The 19,859-nt window shown below is 52.7% G+C and overlaps 1 protein-coding gene across 3 annotated transcripts in view; it reads right to left on the bottom strand.

Annotated features, from left to right (window-relative positions):
* The window catches only part of ttn.2 (titin, tandem duplicate 2), a 163,836-nt gene that overhangs the window by 112,011 nt on the left and 31,966 nt on the right, over positions 1 to 19,859 (bottom strand). For all 3 annotated transcript variants that reach the window (XM_037239939.1, XM_037239941.1, XM_037239940.1), the window contains exons 42-73: positions 15,430 to 19,191; positions 14,696 to 14,974; positions 13,916 to 14,479; positions 13,520 to 13,801; positions 12,871 to 13,149; positions 12,518 to 12,799; positions 12,158 to 12,436; positions 11,727 to 12,014; positions 11,366 to 11,644; positions 11,007 to 11,288; positions 10,594 to 10,872; positions 10,120 to 10,398; positions 9,525 to 9,803; positions 9,145 to 9,432; positions 8,788 to 9,066; positions 8,202 to 8,483; positions 7,842 to 8,120; positions 7,488 to 7,766; positions 7,120 to 7,398; positions 6,749 to 7,036; positions 6,388 to 6,666; positions 5,725 to 6,006; positions 5,304 to 5,582; positions 4,941 to 5,222; positions 4,558 to 4,836; positions 3,683 to 3,970; positions 3,057 to 3,335; positions 2,678 to 2,959; positions 2,245 to 2,523; positions 1,803 to 2,090; positions 1,445 to 1,735; positions 508 to 798 (exon numbers count right to left, since the gene is read on the bottom strand). In XM_037239939.1, the coding sequence (XP_037095834.1) occupies positions 508 to 798; positions 1,445 to 1,735; positions 1,803 to 2,090; positions 2,245 to 2,523; positions 2,678 to 2,959; positions 3,057 to 3,335; positions 3,683 to 3,970; positions 4,558 to 4,836; positions 4,941 to 5,222; positions 5,304 to 5,582; positions 5,725 to 6,006; positions 6,388 to 6,666; positions 6,749 to 7,036; positions 7,120 to 7,398; positions 7,488 to 7,766; positions 7,842 to 8,120; positions 8,202 to 8,483; positions 8,788 to 9,066; positions 9,145 to 9,432; positions 9,525 to 9,803; positions 10,120 to 10,398; positions 10,594 to 10,872; positions 11,007 to 11,288; positions 11,366 to 11,644; positions 11,727 to 12,014; positions 12,158 to 12,436; positions 12,518 to 12,799; positions 12,871 to 13,149; positions 13,520 to 13,801; positions 13,916 to 14,479; positions 14,696 to 14,974; positions 15,430 to 19,191 (12,786 nt within the window). The remainder of the gene's footprint in view (positions 1 to 507; positions 799 to 1,444; positions 1,736 to 1,802; positions 2,091 to 2,244; positions 2,524 to 2,677; positions 2,960 to 3,056; positions 3,336 to 3,682; positions 3,971 to 4,557; positions 4,837 to 4,940; positions 5,223 to 5,303; positions 5,583 to 5,724; positions 6,007 to 6,387; positions 6,667 to 6,748; positions 7,037 to 7,119; positions 7,399 to 7,487; positions 7,767 to 7,841; positions 8,121 to 8,201; positions 8,484 to 8,787; positions 9,067 to 9,144; positions 9,433 to 9,524; positions 9,804 to 10,119; positions 10,399 to 10,593; positions 10,873 to 11,006; positions 11,289 to 11,365; positions 11,645 to 11,726; positions 12,015 to 12,157; positions 12,437 to 12,517; positions 12,800 to 12,870; positions 13,150 to 13,519; positions 13,802 to 13,915; positions 14,480 to 14,695; positions 14,975 to 15,429; positions 19,192 to 19,859) is intronic.

The following is a 19,859-nucleotide window of genomic DNA, read 5'->3' as shown; positions in this document are numbered from 1 at the left end:
GCTAGCCAACACATTTTATTAGCTATTAATGCCAACAACGCTCAATCATTTGCCATGCGATTAAGCAGCCTAAAAAACTACTCCCATACCAGGATCGTTAGTCCTACTAATTGGCCAAACCAGGATTGCAGGCCTGCTTGCTGCTAACTACTGGCCGCTCACAGTCTACTCCAGGGGTGGGCAATTCCGGTCCTCGAGGGCCGGTGTCCTGCATGTTTTCTATGTCACCCTGTTGCAACACACCTGATTCAAATGGTCAGATAATTAGCAAGGTCGGCAGAAGCTGGGTAAGAATCCTGATCATTTGAATCGGGTGTGTTGCAGCAGGGAGACCTATAAAACATGCAGGACACCGGCCCTCGAGGACCGGAATTGCCCACCCCTGGTCTACTCAAAGGGGAAGCATATTGGTAGTAAAACATGAGCAATGTTATGTAACATGCTAACAAACATATCAATGACACTGCTGGTAACATGTCCTATTTTTTGTGGCGAGGGCTAACTGACCTGAGATTTTAAGGGTGACGCCACACTCCGCCTTTCCTGCCTCATTGGTCGCTTGGCAGCTATATTTTCCGCTGTGCTCACGTCGGCTCTTCTTGATGCATAGCACAGCCACGTTGCTCTTAAAGCTCAAGTCGTAATCGTCAGAGTCTGAGATGCCGGCGCCGTCCTTAAGCCAAAGGACGGACATGGGCTGGGATCCAGACACCCGAGCCTCCATCTTGACCAGGCGACCCTCAGTGTCCTCCAATTCCTCAGATGGCTTTTTGGTGAATATTGGAGGGTTCTTACGCTCTAGGGATAAGACAAGAACACCCGTGGAGATTAAAATCAGAGGGATGAGACGAGACAAAATGAGACCAGAGGGGTGAGCCACAAAGACCAGGGGTGCAGAATGCAAAGTCCAAGATGGCATGACACAAAGTTTAGGACCGTGCACAGACTACGGCAGAAGAATACAAAGACTATGGAGGTAAGAAAAAAGACCAGGGGTGTGGGATAGAACAGCAAGCCCAGGGCGACGAGATGCAAAGACAACTGAATCAAGATACAACGGCCGGGGGGCCAGGACAAGAGGGACTGCAAAGATCAGGGGGGAAAAAAACACAGGGATTGACACAAAGACCTGAGGGATGTGACGCAAAGACCGAGGGGGGTAGACACAAACAGCTCTAAGGGACAAAATTACCAGATTTTGAGACATACAGACAAGGGGAGCAGGACTGAACGACAAAGTGGCTGATACACACAAAGACAAGCGTGGGTTGGACATGAAGATCAGGGGGCTTCAATAGCAATACCCGGAGAATGGGATAAAAAAAATAATAATAAAAAAAATATGATGGGATGAGATGGAGATGAAGGGGGCTGGGACCAGAAACACAAGGACAAGGGGTTTGGGGATACAAAGACCAGAGAGACATCACACAATGACAAACACCTTTGACTGTGACATCACAGAAGCAGGAGTCCTTCCCGACATCGTTGGCAGCATGGCAGGAGTATCTTCCCGTGTCTGCTTTGTCGGTCTTGAGGATAATGAGCTGGGCGGTGTTATCCTCCATGCGGATCCTGTAGTTCCCGCCACTCCGGATGTCCTTGTGGTCCTTAGACCAGGTCACCTTCATGGGTGTCGAGCCAATCAGGTGACACTCCAGCTCTACGCCATCACCCACCATCACAGCCTGCGTCGCCGACAACTTCCTGTCAAAGACTGGTGGATACCGCGGCTCTGCGGAGAGAGGATTTGAACTGGTACTTGTTTTTTGTTTTTTTTTAAGATATTTCCTGGCACTGACCTTGCAGGGTGAGCTTAGCTCTGCACGATGCGGAGCCAACACTGTTGGTGGCCACGCAGGCGTATTCCCCGGCGTGCCTCATATGGCTGCGGTTAATGGTAAGCGTGGCTGTGTTGTCATGGTAGAGCACCGTAAAGTCATCCTCGTCCCGCACCGGCTCGCCATCCTTCAGCCAAGCAACGTCCAGAGGGGATGAGCCGGCCACGCGGCACTCGAAACAGACCGTAGATCCCAAGGTTTGCTGGAGGCTCACGATCTTCTTGGGGAAGCTCGGCGGAGTCTTAGCCTCTGAGGAAGGAAGAGGAGCATCAGTCAGCGAAGACACACCCGTTGTAGTATTTGAAAAGATTGAAAAGTATTGATGTAACTTCTGAGAAGTACTAAATCACAGAGATGGCCCTTTCTGATTGGTGGTATTTGTTTGAGGAGCATCAGTCCTGACCTTGCACGCTGAGGCGACACGTGGAGGCGGCCATCCCGATCTTGCTCTCGGCCTTGCAGGTGTACTCGCCCATATCGACCTTGGTGGCTTTGCTGAGTTTGAGGCAGGCCACGCCTTTGCTGTACTCCAGTCTGCAGGCGGCGCTGGAGCGCACTTTGCCATCGCCCTTAAACCAGGACACTTTGATCTCGGGGGTGCCCGCCACGTGACATTTGAGGCAGACGGGGTCACCGGACGTGACCTCCATGGACTCCAGGGGCTCCAGGAAGTACGGCGGCTCTGCAGGAAGGAGACAAAGGTGGCGACAAAGTCAAAACCCTTGTGCCTGTACTGTGGATCCTCCAATTTGGGGGCTCTGGAGTCCCAGGGTACGGGTGGGTTTTCTCCGGGAAAACTGGCTGGACAATAAAAATTTGAGAATTCGTGCACTCACCCAGGACGGTGACGGTGGCCTCGCATTCATCTTTGCCGGCATCGTTGGCCACGCGGCAGGTGTACTTTCCGGCGGCATCCTTGTCGTCTGTGCTCAGACATTCCAGGATGCAAGCGCTCTCCGTAGTGCTCAGGTTGTATTTGTACGACGCAAACACCGGTTGCTCGTCCTTGAACCAGCTCACCGAGATCTCGGGCGTCCCTGAGTACGTACACTCCAGCCTCAGAGGTTTACCTTTCTCCACAGACACATCCTTCAGCTTCTTCACGAACAAAGCTGGCTCTGGAAGAGGCACGTCGGCGAATGGCGGGTGTCAGTCACAACCCGGTGACCCACGATCAGATGTAAGGTGAACCAAAATAGACAGACGGGCCCTAACCTTTGAGCAGCAGGTTGACGGGGCAGCTGTCCTTGCCCACGTCGTTGATGACCTGGCACGTGTACTCTCCGGCGTGACTCCTATCCACCCGGGAGAGCTGCATGAGGACCTGGTTGTCCTTCAGCGAGAAGTCGCAGTCCCGCCCGGCCTCCAGCTCCTTGGCACCCCTGAACCACTTCACCCTGAGGGGGACGCTGCCCTTTACGATGGCCGAGAAGATAACGTCCGAGCCCGGCGTCGCCTCGACCGGCTGCGGCGGAACCGCGAAAGACGGCGGCTCTGTGAACAGGAACAAGTCACAATGACAGTAAATAGAGCGAAGGAATTATTGCTCCGTTTTTTTGTGGATTGTCACAAAATCCTAAGTTAGGAAAAACAAAGCAAGTCACGATTGATACAATATAGCCATTCCACTTGCGGAGTCATGGACAAAAATTATGAGAGCACCCTTGTAACTTCAATTTCTTGCTCATTTTCTTGCCGGCTGCAACTAAAGGTACATTAGATGATGGCAGCAAATGGACTGAGCCGTTTTCAGTGCGTGTTTTCTCGATACTCGCCACAAAGCTCTTGCGACACTAGCATCAGGCATTGCACTAGCAAAACCTCTCAAAGACTCTGCTTACCTTTGACGTCCAAGGTGGCACTGGTTTCGCTGGATCCCGCTTCATTGATCGCCTTACACCTGTATTGTCCCGAGTCGGACAGCTTGAGGCTCGGTAGCCTCAGGGTGCAGTTGTTGTCGCCGAAGGAGATGCCGTAGGCGGGCCCACTGTGAAGCTCCTCGTCATCTCGGTACCAGGAAATGGTGAAAGGGGTCGAACCCGACACCTTACACTCCATCTCGACGGTTTGGCCCACCACCGTGTTACAGTCCTTGAGTTTTCTCGTGAAAGAAGGCGGGATGATTTTGTCTGTCAGGGGCGGAAAGATGGCACAAAGGTGGAATACCCAAATGTCACGCTTTGTCTCTCCATTTGTTGCAAGAGTCAAAAAGAAGGCCCGGAACTAGGTAGCGGATATACAAACAACTCTCCATGCAACGCGAGCTGAAACGTCAGAAGGAAGCGACATGTTGTTAGTCACCTGAATGTTGTTAGTCACTTCAATGTTGTACAGAGGCTGAGATCAACCGGAGTCAAATTCCTTGCTTGGCATGCACAAACCTGGCCAATAAAGCTGATTCTGATTGGGACACAGGTGCACAGCTTCGTCTCAAAATATGAAAACAAAGACACGGGTGGATGCAAAAATGTCTTTTGCAAAATCAAACCTCAAAGGCACAGGCAGTTGCCATGACACATCAAAGAAAGCAACAAAGGTGTCGATAGACCGGACTTCCTTCAGTCATGCAATGAAAACGCCCCAGACAGCGGCAAGGGCATATAGTGACGCAACATTCCTTCCGAAAGGTCATAGAGGGCCACACAAGGCAATATAAACACAGGGGTCCGTTGGCAAAAAAAAAAAAAAACACTCGAAACAGAAAAGTGCCACCAACCTAAGACAGTGAGATTAATTTTGCTCAGGTCCTTCCCGACCTCGTTGGTAATTTGAAAGGTGTACTCTCCGGAATCCAGTTTCTCCGCTGCCAGCACGTTCAGGCTGGAGATCATGCGGGAAAAGGAAATGTTGTACTTCCTGCCGGAGGCCAGCTCCATTCCATCCTTGAACCACTTGGGCACCAGCTCTGGGGTGCCGCACACTTTGACTTCCAGGGCAGCGATGTCGCCGGCTGTCACGCTCAGAGCGTCAGGCTTATCCACGATCTTGGCAGGTTCTGGAAGTGACATACACGGATGTTTAAAACCGCGCCCGCTTGGGGAAGGAAGGAAGGAAGGAAGAAACACTAGAAGAGAAAGAGAGAATTATTGGGTTGCCAACCTAAAACAGTCAAGTTTGCAAAGCACTCTGTACTCCCAGCGTCATTGCACAGCTGGCACGTGTACCGGCCCGCTGCAGCCGCATCAGCCGCAAAAACTTTGAGACACGCTCGCTGGTTCTCAAAGCTGATTTTTCTGTTGTCGCCGTCCCGGAGAATGTGGTCCTTGCCCAGAAGCCAGGACACGGCGATTGGTTCAGAGCCTCTGACGGTGGCCACGAGGCTCACCTCTTGTCCCAGAACCACCGTCGCATTGGACAGTTTCTCCACGAAGGACGGAGGCTCTGGAGGAGACCGAGATACCAGTCAGCAGCGAGAAGGAATCCAAGCCAGGTTCCGCACGCGATGCTTTGAAGTCCACTGACCTCTGAGTTTAACTGACGCCTGGCCGGTGTCGCTGCCTACAGGGTTTGATGCCTTGCACTCGTAGCACCCGGCGTCAGCCGGTTCAATCTCCATGATGTGCAGCGTGGCCGAGCTGCCCTCACTCAACATCTTGTACTTTCTGTTCTCCATCAGAGGCTTGCCCTCCTTGAACCAGACAGTCTGGAAGGGGGCTGTGCCGCTCATCTCGAAGTACAGACTCACATCCTTCCCTTTCAGCCCTTCTACCGGTTCAGGTACTCGAATGAATGATGGCGGGTCTACGGGAACACCAGCACATCATTCATTGCAAAGGCATACGAGACCTGCAGGTGGCGTAAAGCCTTAAAGCTGAAACCCAAAAAGCTGAGACAGCTTTAAGGTTTGTGATCACTCACAGGAAGTCAGTGGAAAAAAACCGACCTTTCACAGTAAGCGTGGTGCTACAGCTGACACTGCCGGCGTCGCTAAAAGCCTCGCACGTGTAAACGCCGTCATCGTCGAAGGCAGACGTGTGCAGCTCCAGGGTGGCCACTGAGCCGACTAACGACATGCTGAAGTTGCCGCCGTCCATCAGCTTGGTGTCCTGCTTGTACCAGGTCACCTTGATGGGTCCGGTACCGGTGACCCTGCACTCCAGGCGGAGTGGCTCGCCCCGCTTCACACACTTACTGGCTGGGATTTTCAGCACAAACTCGGGTGGTTCTGGAAAGGTCAAAACATTAGCATTAGCCGGCGTAACCTCCGAGTTGATTCTGAGTCATCCAGTTCATGGATAACCATGAAAATTGAGTGGAGGCAATTGGACTCGTCTTGGTTGCACACCACACTTCAGACTTAGCGGCACCTTCAGACAAACGAGCTCCCTAGAAGTAAAATTAGCCATATTGATGACGCAGCACGGCACAGTGACAAGTGCGGGGACCTCTTCCTTAGCGAGACCAAGAAAGCAGCTTAACGTGAAGTGTGAGGGGGTCGACCACAGCCAGACAGAAGAATAACAGAAGAAATACCCACATGATAACGAAGCAATGCTAACGCCAACCAAACCCCACTAAACATAGCGACGAGAGACAATTGTCCAACCTTTGACCGTCAAGTCTGCGCTGGATCGCACGGAGCCGGCATCGTTGCTGACTTGGCATGAGTAGACGCCGCTCTGGGTGACACCCACAGAGTAGAGCTCCAGGAAGCAGGAGAGCCCCTCCAGCCCCATGAGACATGCGGGCCCTGTCATCAGCTCCAAATCTTCCTTGAACCACTTGATACTGAAGGGTGGTGTCCCCTTGAAAGTCCCTTTGAAACGCACCGTGGCATTGGGTATGGTGGCCTGGGACTCTGGCATGGTGACAAATGTGGGCGGTTCTACAGACAATGAAACGGAGCGGCATATAAAAGCAGCTCCTCAAGTCGAGGATCACGTCAGCAAGCCAAAACACGGTTTAACCTTTGACTCTCAGGCTTCCGGTGCACTGGCAGCTTCCTGCGGAGTTGCTGAGTTTGCAGGAGTAAGAACCTGCATCTGAAATCTCCAAGTGCTCAATCTCCACGCACACAGAGTTGTCTTGCTGAATCAGCTTGTGCTTCACCCCGCTGGAGATCTTTCTGCCGTCTTTCTGCCATTCTACAGAGACGGGAATGGACCCGGATATCTTGCAAACCATCTGAACAAAAGAGCCCAAAATCTCTTGCATGTCTCTGAGGGGTTGAATGAAGCTCGGCGGGATGACTTGTTCTGCGACCAGGAGGACAAACACAAAGTCAAGATGCGGTTCAGATGTCAGGGTGCTCTTCAGCACCCATGCTCGTTACACCGACCTGAGACAACCACTTGGACAGTGCAACTGCAGCTACTGATGTGGTTGGACACTTCAAAGACATAGTCGCCCTCGTCCTCTCTCTGCGCTGACTGAATCTTCAGGCTGCTGATGTTGTTCTCAAAGCTCAGCTTGTGCTGCCTGATGGACTGCAGCTCCTTGCCCTCTTTCAGCCAACGCACTTTGAGCTCTGGCGAGCCCGTTACCTTACAGTCCAGACTGACCGGGTCTCCGGCCGTCACCCTCACCACCTGGGGTTTCTCGGAGATCTGAGGAGGTTCTGCAAGCCAAGCCATTAAAGGCACAAGATTACGGCAGGTCCGGCATAAGACCTGCCTCGAAAGGGAGAGGTTCATGAAGAGGGAATACCTTGGACCGCCAGGGTGGCCACACACTTATCCTGGCCGGCGTCATTCATGGCCTGGCAAGTGTAAGAGCCGCTGTGACCTGCTTCACAGGCAAGGATCCTGAGTGTGGCCGAATGGTTCTCAAACGTTCTCTCCATGTTTGGATCTTCCAAAATCCAGTTGCCGTCCTTTTGCCATTGTACAGAAATGGTTGGGGAGCCGCCCACTGAGCACTCAAAGACCACCTTCTTACCCAGAACACAGGTGGCGTTTTCCATTCTCTTTGTAAATGTCGGTGGTTCTGTTTGAGAAAATTGGCCGTTAATTCTGGCGGCGGCCTCGAGCCTGAGAACATTTCAAAGCCGACGGCACCGACCTTTGAGGCTCAGTACGGCCTTACAACTACAGCTTCCCACCTCGTTGGCTACGGTACACTGGTATTCGCCAACATCGCCCGTGTCACATCTGTTCACCTCCAGGCCCACCGTGTCATTGAGCAGGGAGAGGCCGTGTTTAGCGCTGGCCTTCAGCTCCTTGCCGTCTTTGTGCCACGTGATGTCAAAGGGGGCGGTGCCGGCCAGTTGACAGTTTAGCCAGGCGCCGCTGCCTGTCACAACGCTAGCGGGCATCAGCTCTCGTACAAACACGGGCGGCTCTAACGTGGAGAAACGACACGGGTCATTCTCCCGGAATTTGGAACCCTAAGACAGCCACTTGGACAGGTGACTGAACTGACCTTTGACCTGCAGTTCCATACTGCAGCTCTCGCTTCCCGCTTCATTGCGAGCTTCGCAGAAGTAGGTCCCGCTGTCTTTGATGTCGGTTCCGCACAACTCCAGGGTGGCCAAGGAGTTGACAAAGGTCATCTTGTGGCGGCTGTCGGGGCTGATCTCGGAACCCTCCCTGAACCAGTAGATGTCTATCTCGGGAGTGCCGCAAACTTGGCACTCAAAGACTTGACTCTGACCCGGTCGGATCACAGACAAGCGCGCTGGCGTACGCGTGAATTTCGGCGGTTCTGTGGGGGGGAAGCAAGCACACGCGTGGCAATCAGAAAGACCTCAAAAGCAAGACTAGAGTTTGCGTTTGAACCCCGCGAATCTCAAACATGTCTATTTGGTTGATCAGCTGCTCAGCCTTGTGAACAATATTTTCAAACTCATTTGAACATAAGCAATTCATTATGCCACAGCAAAAGTCCTGCTGAGCCCTGTGTTTGTCTTTCCTTTGGAGCCAGGTTTGGCTGTTTCTCTTTTGTTTCGATTAAAACAAACAATGGAACAGATGGTTGGATGGAACGGAAAGTAGGTCTGGAGAGGAACCTTTGACGAAGAGTGTGGCTTGGCAGGAGACGGTGCCGACATCGTTGTGAACCTCGCAGACGTAGTCGCCGGAGTCTGAGGTTTTGGCAAAGAAGAGCTCCAAAGAAGTGGAGGTGTTGTCCTTTGTTACCAGGCAGTCGGAGCTGGACAAGATCTCTTTCTGGTTCTTAAACCATTTTATGGTCAGCGGTGGCGTGCCTGAGACCAAAGCGCTGAAATGGACCTTTGAGCCAGGCAGAACGTTCATTGATTCTGGTGGTTCAATAATGCAGGGAGGCTCTGGAAAAAGAGATCAAAAGATTGCGAGCGAGCTCGGCGCCGTTCTTCACCCGACCGGGACGAGAGAGAGATTCAAACCTTTGACAAACAAGGTGCCCGAGCACTGAGCGCTTCCCGCCTTGTTCTTAGCGATGCAGGCATAGCTGCCGCTATCTTTGCTGTCCAGGTCGGAGATTTCCAGGAAAGCGACGTTCTCAAAGAAGGTGCACTTGTGTTTGTCGTCCGTCTGGATCTGCTTTTCGTCTTTGTACCACTGGATGCTGAGGGGCAGTGAGCCAGAGACGACGCATTCGAGATGCGCGAAGGAGCCTTTGATACCTTCGATTTGCTTCAGCTTCCTCGTGAATGTCGGCGCAATGATTTGATCTGACGCGGGAAAAACAAAGAGGTTGGGAATAGCACGCGCATCGAGACGGAACCCGGTGCTAACAGATCTGCGACAAATGTTGTCTACTGACCCAAAATGGTGAGCTTCGCCTTGCAAGAACTGCTCCCTACATCGTTTGAAACCTCAAAGGTGTAGTCCCCGTCGTCACTTTTATCGGTTTTATTGATTTTTAGCACAGAGCCGGAGTCCGTGCTTTGTACTTTGTACCGCTGGCCGGAGACCAGTTCATTGCCGGCCTTTAGCCAGCGCACCTTAAGGGGCTTGGTGCCCGAGAACCTGGCCGCCAAGGTGGCCAGGTCTCCCTGAGTCACACTGATGGACTTGGCCTCCTCGGTGACCTTAGCCGGTTCTAAGACGTGAAGGACAAAAGTCAGCAAAGTTTCTCCGGACTCATACGCATCACAACGTCGGAGCAGAAGAAAAGCTCCTGTGACCGCGAGCCTCCACGTTGCCACGAAGACAAGCTGACTTCAGTTTTTGAACGAATGGACTGTGAGGGCTTGCAAACACACCTTACTACTCAACTCTCATGCTTGCTGGCAACTGAATATATATGAAATACATGTCATACATGTCAAACTACAATTTGACACTGCCGTATGTGGTCGAGCTAACCCGGCCGGAGGTGAGTGAACTGCTGAGTTTGAATCTGGGAGACTACTGACCTTTTACGGTCAGAACGGCAGAGCAGGTCTGGCTCCCCGCCTGATTCTGAGCATGGCACGAGAATTTGCCGCCATGCTTGCTGTCAATCTTGGTGATGTGCAGCAGGGCCGTCCAGTCCTTGTACAAAATCTGAATGTTTTCGGCCTCTTTCAGCTCGTAGTTGTCTTTGAACCAGGTGACGGTCATGGGCTCCGAGCCCTTCAGGGTGCATCGCAAGGACACCTCGCTTCCTGCCAAGGCACTCACGCTCTCCAGCTTTTGGACAAACGAAGGAGGCTCTACAACAGAATTCATCATCGTGCCTTGTGTTAGACCATTTGGAAAAATTCTCCAGCAGCAGAAAGCCATTGGAACACCAAGCAAGAAGCAGCAAAGCTATTCAGAAGAGTTGGGTGACAGAACAACGGCGGCAATGGTCTAGACTAGAGCCTAGGTCCCGAATACAAAGATGATGCGGGATCATCTGAACTGACCTTTGAGAGTGACTCGACATTCGCAAGTGGCCTTCCCCACTTCGTTCTCCACTCTACACTGGTACAAGCCCACGTCTCCCTCTTCCAAAGCCAGCACCTGAAGGGCCACCAGGTCCTCTTTCACCGTGATCCTGTGTTTCTTATCGTTCCTCACCAGCTTTGTGTTTTTGTAAAACGACACCGCGAATGGGGCCGAACCGGACACTTGGGCCTCCAGCATCATCTCAGACCCCTTCACCGCATCTTTGGACTCCATGAAACGAGCAAACGCCGGGGGCTCTAAAGGAACACAGTCAACATATAAAATTGAAGGGAAGAATACACATCACCAGCAGCGATGTTGGCTTACGCCTGCGACACTCTAAACATGGGTCCGGCACGGTAGGTACAGTTTGACTGCAAAGTGGACAAACCTTTGACTGTGACTGTGCTACTGCAAGAGTCGCTGCCAGCCTCACTGGTAGCCATGCACACGTAATTTCCACTGTCATCAACAGTGCACTCGACTATCTCCAGAGAGGCCACCGAATCTACCGAGGTCAATGTGTACTTGGGACTGTGGCTCATCTCCATGCCATCCTTCAGCCACCTGAAACCTATGACAGGACTGCCCGTCACTTTGCACTGCAACTTGACCGAGTTGCCGCTGACCACCAGCGCGGTGGCCTCGGGCTTCATCACAAAGACGGGAGGTTCTGAGAGAAGAGGTGAGTGAGGTTTAGGAATCAAGTTAGGGTCAAACGGGCTCATTCGCGCATATGAAGACGGGCACCTTTGACAAAAACCACCGCAGTGCAGTCCACCTTGCCGGCGTCATTGGACACCTGGCACGTATATTTGGCCGAGTCGCCGGGTTTGACGGAGGAAAGCTCCAGAGTGCTCACGGAGGCTTCTTTCTTGATGAAACAAGAGCCTCCGCTGATCATCTCCCGATCCTCTCTGAACCACTTGACAGACAGCGGAGGGGTTCCTGTAAAAGCGGTCTGAAGGCACACGGTAGTTCCAGGGATAACGTCCCGGTCCTCGGGTGTCACTGTGAATAGCGGCGGCTCTGGAGGCCGCGAGCGAGAAGGAAACGTGCACTTTACATTTACATCCAATCAATAAAACGGCGGCGCAAGATGCAATCGCACCTTTGACATAAAGTATGCCGCTGGTTTCTTTCTCGCCGGCTGGATTGGTGGCTCTGCATTTATAGACTCCGGAGTCAGCTTTTTCCAGCTGGCTGACGGTTAGCGAGGCAGAGCTCTCCTTGAAGTCCGACAGGAATTTGGCTCCGGACTCAATTTCCTGTTCATCTTTGAACCAAGCGATGGTGATGGGTTGGGACCCAGACACCTTACACTCCAGTGAGATGTCGCTGCCAATGTTACCGTCGACCCGTTTTAGGAACTTGGTGAAGGCTGGAGGCATTATACGGTCTGCATATCAAAGGGGAGGTATGGGGTGAATTAGTCGTTGGGAAAGCAAGCAAAAAGCGACTCGACCGAGGGCTTCACGTTGGATTTGATCAGCTCTCCGTCAGAGTCAATCACACATACTAAGAGGTTACGGCAAAGCGCACCTAGAACTGTCACCGAGCACGTGCACTGGTCTTTTCCGACTTTATTGGTGACCTCCATCTTGTACACTGACGTATCGGCTTTTTCTGCTTTGAGGATCTTCAAGGAGACCACGTTGTCCTTCTGGCTCATTTTGTACTTGCGCCCGCTGATCATCTCCTTGTCGTCTCGGAACCATTTGACTTTGAGGTCCGGGCTTCCCGAGACGGTGCACTCCAGCGTGGCCGAATCGCCTGCCGTCACGCTGATGGACTCTGCCGGTTCTACAATTCGAGCGGGTTCTGAGACAAGATTGGAGAGACTTTTAGCATTGGCAATTGCGAAGAACAAAGGAGGCTGCACGGAGGAGGATGTCATCTGACCATGGACTGTGAGGGCAGCTTCACATTTCTGTTGCCCAGCTTCGTTCTCGGCATGGCACAGGTATTTGCCGGCGTGGCCGGTGGCCACCACGGCTATGGACAAGATGGCCACATTGTTCTCAAACGTCATAGTGATGTTTGGATCGTCGTCCCTCAGTATTTCAGAGTCCTTCATCCACTTGACCGTGACGGGAGCCGAACCCTTCACGGTTCCCTGGAGCTTCACTGTGTTTCCCAACACCGCCGTGACGCTTTCCACCCTCTTTGCGAAGGTCGGTGGCTCTACGGAGAGACCAAAGCCACGAGAACTAAGCTAGCGGCCAGGGAGCGATGTTAATGTTTTACCGACCAACCTTTAAGTTTGGCTACGCCCTTGGTGGTGACTTTCCCCACATTGTTGGATATGACACACTGATATTCTCCCATATCTGTACTTTCAAAGGGCTGGATCTCCAGCCTCAACATGGGCTCTTGGGAGATGACCTTGTACTTGTGGTCACTACTGATGGTCTTCTTATTTTTGGACCAAGTGATCTCAAAGGGAGGGCTTCCCACGACTTCACACTCCAGCAGAGCGCTGGCGCCCTTCACTGCCTCCACTGTCTGCAGCGCTTTCTTAATGGACGGTGGCTCTGTTACCAGAAGAAGGCAAGCGCATGAGTATACAGTGTTCCCCCTCGGAGCGCTAACAGCAAGGAGAGAAAGATTCTGCCCAATGACACCAAAACAGTCAAGCAGTAGTTGTGACTGTGACTGCGTATTGACGCAAGCTCTGTTTGTAAGGGGTTGCTGCTGCTCTGTGTGTGTTAAAGTAGCTCTACAGCGTCACATCCGTGCGGATTTCGGCTCGCCTGTCCATGGCTATTTTAGGATTAAGATAGAGTGACACCCCTTGCTGCTAGGTCTGGAACATATGCCGCGTAACAGATGGGTTACGTGGCGCAGTACGTCACGGGAAAATATTGGCGAGGAAAGCCACGCTGCAAGACGTCTCAGACGAACCTTTGACAGCCACGGCCGCGCTGCAGCTTTCGCTGCCGGCATCGTTTGACACCTCGCAGGTGTAGCGACCACTGTCGGTGACAAGAAGGTTCATGATCTCCAAAGTGGCTGTGCCGTTTGCGAAAGACATTTTGTGTTTGTCTCCAGAGCCGAGCTCTCGATCATTCCAGAACCAGTGGATGCGGAGCTCTGGGGAACCTTTGATGGTGCAATGCAAGCGAGCAGCTATTCCCTGCTTCCACGTGATACTTGGGTCCATTTTCTTCACAAAGCTCGGAGGCTCTGCAGGGAGGGAGTGGTTTTGTTTTTGAAGGAGAAAAAAAAGTGCTTATATTGGTCAAAGAGAAGAAGCCATGCAAAGTGTTGGCGTCGGCTAACATGTCAGTCAAGGCTTACCTTGAACCGTCACCAGAGCCTCGCAGGAGGAGCACCCGGCCTCGTTGGAGGCCGTGCACACGTACACGCCAGAGTCCTTCACTTTGGACTTGGCAATTTCGAGAACCGCCTCCCTGTCATCAAAGGACTGCTTACACTCCAGGCTCTGGTGGACCTTCTTACCGTCCCGGCTCCAGGTGACTGTCACACCAGTGTCCTCGTCCACCTGGCACTCCAGCCTCAACATCTGGTTAACGGCGGCGGACACTGGCTCGAAGTTCTTAACGAATTTGGGCTTGCTGATGACTTTGAGCTCTGTGCTAAAAGTAGCAGCGCCAGCGCTGTTGGACGCCTTGCACAAGTACACTCCCTGGTGGCTGGGCTCAAGATTGGAGATGTGCAGGGAGTACTTGTTCTTCTCGCACCTCATGGCGTAGTGCCCTGACGGTGAGAGGGCTATGTTGTCTTTGTGCCAGACCACCTCTATCGGCGCCGAGCCAGTGAGCGAGCACTGGAACACGGCCGTTTTTCCCATATAGGATATCACTGGCTCTGGTTTTGATACAAAAAGCGGCGGGTACATTTCTATGGAAAGCAGGAAGAAAATATCTTAGAAAGCGGAAGGGTGAAAACGACACCTGGCAGCTCACCACTGCAAGAGGCCATTTCTGTCATAACCACACAGATAAGTCCGACTTTGCCCCCTCTCTCTCTCTCTCTCTCTCTCTCTCTCTCTCTGTCTCTCTCTCTCTCTCTCTATCTCTCTTTTTTTTTTTTCAATTTGACAGTAAAGTGTCTTACCAGTGACTGCCAGAGAGGCTCCGCAGCTGGCGACACCAAACTGGTTGGTGGCCTTGCAGCTGAATTCTCCACCGTCAGCTTTAGCGGGGTTCAAGACTTCCAGGGAAGACCCGGTGTGCTGGCTGACGATGCGGTACTTGTCGCTCGGTTTGATCTCCACACCGGACTTGTACCACTTGAAGGTCACACTCGGGGCCTCCTCGATCTCGCACTCAAACCTGGCGTGGCTGCCGACGTTTATCTCCAGAGGGGTGATTCTCTGCCTAAAGATGGGCGGCACTGAGGCCACATGGACAAAGATGATACATGTCAGTGGAACCGTGGCTGGATGGCTTTTGTGGAAAACACACACACAGGACACAGGTGGTGATGTGATGAAAACAGATAGCAAGAACACAAGCCCCAGGATTGTGAAAGCTGACTTCATGGATTTCATGCTTGGGCTTGGGTTCAGGCTACGGGTGGAACGATGAACGCTTTGAACGCATGCAGACACAAAGTGGAGAATGAACCGGGACAGACCACGGAAGCTGCCCGAAAAGCAGCACCAGGCACCCAGTGGGTGCTGGTCCTGCTCTTCAGACAGTCGGTGTGAAAATACACATTGATGAGTTAGAGTGAAATGTGAACAGTCGAAAGACAAATGAAACACGTCTGGGTGGATTAGGAGTGACGCTCAGGGAACGAAATGGATGAAAAGATGGAACATAGATTGATTGTCCTTGATGTCAAACCTCTTGAGACCACTGTGAGTCTGGAAGACGTTGTCGCTCGTCCGGCTTCATTCTCAGCCTCACAAACATATTCTCCTTGGTGTCTCTCCTTGACAACTTTTCTGATAACCAGCGAGTGCGTGTCGAGCTCCGTCAAACACTTGAACTCATTGCCAGATTGCACCGATTGCCCATTGAAGAACCAGTTCACTCGGGTGACATACTTGATGCTGGCACTAAATGTCACGTCAGCGTCTTCCTCAGCTGTTGCATCTTGCAGAGGAGCGACTATAAGGGGACGTTCTCTCTGTTCTGGCTTGGCCACTGAAATCTCCTCTTTGACCAACTGCTCCATTCTCTCCTCCGTGACACCCCGAGTTGGTTCAGAGGGGGCAAGCGCCGCAGTCCCTTCAGCTTTGCGTTGGCTCTTCACCTCCTGTCTGGACACCACCACCGACTGCTCAAAAGCCACCTGAGCCTCAGTGGAAACTTGGACCCGCGATGAAATGGACTGCGCCACCCTCGTTTCCCTGGATTCCTGGACTACGACCCGCTGTTCAGCCGAGGCGCACTCCACCGCCATTTTGGACTCGGTCCTGAGGGCTGCCGCTTGAGATTCAACGGCAGTAAGGTCTACTGAGCTCTCAGCCACGCTCACTGTCTGCACAACAGAGGAGCTGACTTGCTTTGAGCGGGCAGAGGAGACCTGCGCCCGCTGAGGTTTGTCTAGCTGCATGGTGCCTGGCAGATCTGAAGTCAGAACATGAGCCTCCTGGTGAACAATGGAGTGGAGCGCTGCCCTAAGTTCGCTTCTGAGGTCAGCTGTGCGAGGATATTGGCCCTGGAAAGCCAGAGTGATTTCCAAAGGCGTGCCCGTTGATGTGATCAGGTATGTAAACAATGTGTGCTTGGGTTCTCTCTGAACTTTGACTTCCTGTACTTCTGCCGCCTGGAGCCCGCCGACGACATCCGCCAACAACACAGCGTGCTCAGTGGCTACTGCAGCCTGAAGCGCATTTCTGAGCTGACGACGTACGCTCACACTGGATGCTTTTGGCATCTGAAGCACAAACGTCATCTCTTTGGGAAGAGTTGTGCTGTCTTTGGATTCTGACGCGTGCAGAGACAGTTGGGCTTGCTTAGTAGCGGTGACTTTAGCCGACTCGGACTTGACGATCTCTCGAGAGAGCTCCCCCGTCAGTATTTGCTTTTCGTCCATTATTATCGACTGCCTGACTGATTGGCCTTCCTGGATCTGGACCGCAAAGTCCTGCTGTGCCGCTTCAAGAATGTCACTGCTCTCAGTGCAGCGCTCCTTCTCCTCCACCTGGACCGGCTCTGCGGGAACCTTTGGCTCTACCGTGCTCTTGCAGGTGACTTTGTCTACAGCTCCTAGGCTCTCTGCGTGTCCCGCCTCTATCGCCCGACTCTCAGCTACGCTGGTGAGGTGCATCACATTCCAGCGATCCTCTTTCTGCACTAAGGCTCTCTGCTCCTTAATGTCAGATGTGACTGGCGTCTCTTTGGGCAGTTGCATGGGTTGAAAAGACAGCTGGAGAATGTTCTGAGGCCTGGGCTCAGTTCGAAGCTGAGACTGAACTCCAGTCACAGACAAATTGAGCTCAGAGTGCCGCTCTGCAGTCAGCTGGCGTTTCTCCTCAGAGATAGCCGCGTGACTACGAGCCTTTTCGGCTTTCTGTGTAGCTGTCTGGTGTTGGGGCTTCTCGGTCACAAGAACACCTTCTTTGGGAAGCACCTCGACAGACTGGTTTGACTGGAGGTGAAGCAGAGTAGGGGACTCCTTACTCGGCTTAACAGCAACAGTATTCGCCCTGGTCTCAAACTCGGATGTGTCCTCGCAAACCACTGTCCTCTGGTCGTCCTGGCTGACCGACTGCAAGACGGTAGGACTTGTCCTGGTCCTCGCCTGCTCTGCGTGGGGTTTCTCGCAAGTGAAACCGGTTTCAGAGGGGAGCAGGTCTTGATCGGTGATAACCTGCAAGTGCAATAGCTGCTCCCCTTCTACTTGGGAATGAACGGATACGGCGCTGTCCAAGGAGGGCAACTGCTGAGAGGACTCGGCCCGAAACGGGTGCTTTACCTCTGCTGTTAGACTCACTTTGGTCACGCGGTCCTTACTGAGGAGGGCTGTCTCCTTTGCCGGTGTATGCATGGAGAAGTCCGTCTCCTTGGCCAGCGTGTGTTTGGATTCGCTAACTGTGGCCTTAACTGGACGACGTTGCTCTCGCTTGACAGACGTGGTCACAGCAGAGTCGGCTGTCGCTAGCTCAGCGGCGTGACCCTCTGGAAGTGCATATTTCTCGGTAGACTGGGCCGAGTACAAGATTTTGACCCCCTCTTTCACCTTGTAACCTTTCTCCTCCTGCGCCCCAGAAAGCTCTTGGGACTGTTCTTTCATAACTGCCATCTGCGACTCCACCTGATGCCCGCTAACGAGATGCTTGGGCTCTGATCTGGGCTGGATTGACGTGGACTTTCTGTCGGCCAGCGGCTCGGTGCTGGCGGTAACAAGAGGGGTGAGCTCCTCGGCTACGGCCGACATCACTTGCGACCTCTCCTCCCTTCTTGCCTGGAGCTCAATCACCTCGGGACTCAGGATGCGCTCACAGTGCTGCTCTGTGAGGCCCGGACTCTCCTCAACAGATGATGTGAAAGCCGCCATGTGAAGCTGCTTTTGAGAAACAGCTGAAACTCGAGCCGGGTGGGTTGGCCCCTCCGAAACTCTCTCCTCCACCTCGAGAGACTGGAGCACTGCTGCCTGATGGGTCACCTTCTCACGGTGAACGGTGGCGGCAGAGATATCCAGCTCGGTGAGGGCGCCCACTTGCTCACTGGGAATAACGCGCCGGTCTTCAGTACCGATGGTATATACCATCTGGTCAGAGCTGACCCTGTCCTGGCCCGGGAGGCTGACCTGGAACAAGCGAGACTCGGTAGCCTGTTCTGTCTTGGAAACTTTATAACCTTTTTTCTGGACCACAACCTGCTTTCTGAGAGATTCTCTGAGCACGACCAGCTCCGCTCCACTCGACGCCTCCCCAAACTGGTTGGACGCTTTACACGTGTACATGCCGCTGTCTTCCTGTTTGACATCCTTGATGGTAATGAAGCCAGAGCCGTCTGGGTTAGCTGTAACGGCACACTTGGGGCTTGACTGGATCTCAAAAGTACCCTTGAGCCACTGCACTTTGGGCACCGGATCCCCGACGACTTTGTAATTAAAGCAAACCTCTGTCCTTTCCGAGCAGCTCACGGGTTGGAGCCGCACTGCGAACGTCGGAGGTTTACCTGTGTACTGAAACATTTTCTCCACCCACTTCTCTGCCTGGCTAAGGTCCTCCTTTTTCACCTCCAGGTACGCGCTGCTTGTGGTATGGCCGAAGCGGTTGGAGGCGGTGCAGGAGTACTCGCCCTCGTACTCCGACGTGACGCGAGTGAGAATTAAGGTAAACTCCTCCTTCTCCTCCACCAGTTTGTACACGGAAGAACTCTTGATGGCTTTGCCATCGCGAGACCACTGAACGGTGGGCTTGGGCGTGCCAGACACTTTGACACTAAAGACGGCGCTCTCTCCGGCGCTGACCGCCACTGGAGCGAGCTGGCTGAGAAACACTGGCTTCTCCTTTTTCTTCTCTATCGTGGAAGAGTAACGTTTGGGCTCTGGCACGAGTTCAAGTGTTTTGGTTTTGTGAGCCAACTGGACACCAGTGTAGTAGGTCTCCTCTTGTTCCTCCACCGTGGTGACAGTAGTGCTAGAACGTTCTGTCGGAAAACATCGAGCAAGAATGAGAAGAAAAAAAAGTCATGTTAGCCACACAACAAAATGCATGCCGCCCAGGTGAAAAGTACCGTAGCGCCGGTCTTGCCATGAGGTAGACGGAAATTTCAGACCAAGATGCAAGCCTGTCCCGCGGAGGCACAAAATTTGACTACCAAGGGTGGCTCGCTCGTATGGGTTCCATATCGTTTCGTCCCACCCTTTTCCTTCATCATAGTTCTTTGATGTTTCGTATATTCTTTGTATAAGAGGAGGGAGGGAACCAAAACATCCATTGTTTTCACTGCGCCGACGGCAAACCTCTTGAATCATTCTAGAGATCTTTGGGATTGATCGCTTCAAATAAGTCTTTGCATTTTTTTATCCTGATTGCAGACAAAAGCTTGTGAACACCTCGGCACATTTTTATGAATCACTAAAGTTAATATTGAGTTTTTGAGCTTCCGCAGATACCTTACGATCACTATCATTATTTTCCATATTAGCGGTAGTGACAGTGTTAGCCGTGGCAGTAGTTGACGAGTGGTGGTCGGAGCAGTAGTGACGCTGTTGGGAGTGTTTGGAATGAAGGTGGTGCTGGTGGTGGCAGCAGCAGAGTCAAATCCAGGTCTAGAAAATAGAAACCCCGCCACAGTTTGGCCCCAGGTCCTTC

This window comes from Syngnathus acus, chromosome 21, assembly GCF_901709675.1.
Source record: "Syngnathus acus chromosome 21, fSynAcu1.2, whole genome shotgun sequence".
NCBI lineage: Eukaryota > Metazoa > Chordata > Actinopteri > Syngnathiformes > Syngnathidae > Syngnathus > Syngnathus acus.
The sequence above is the reverse complement of the archived record's forward strand: the minus strand, read 5'-3'. Positions and strand labels throughout refer to the sequence as shown.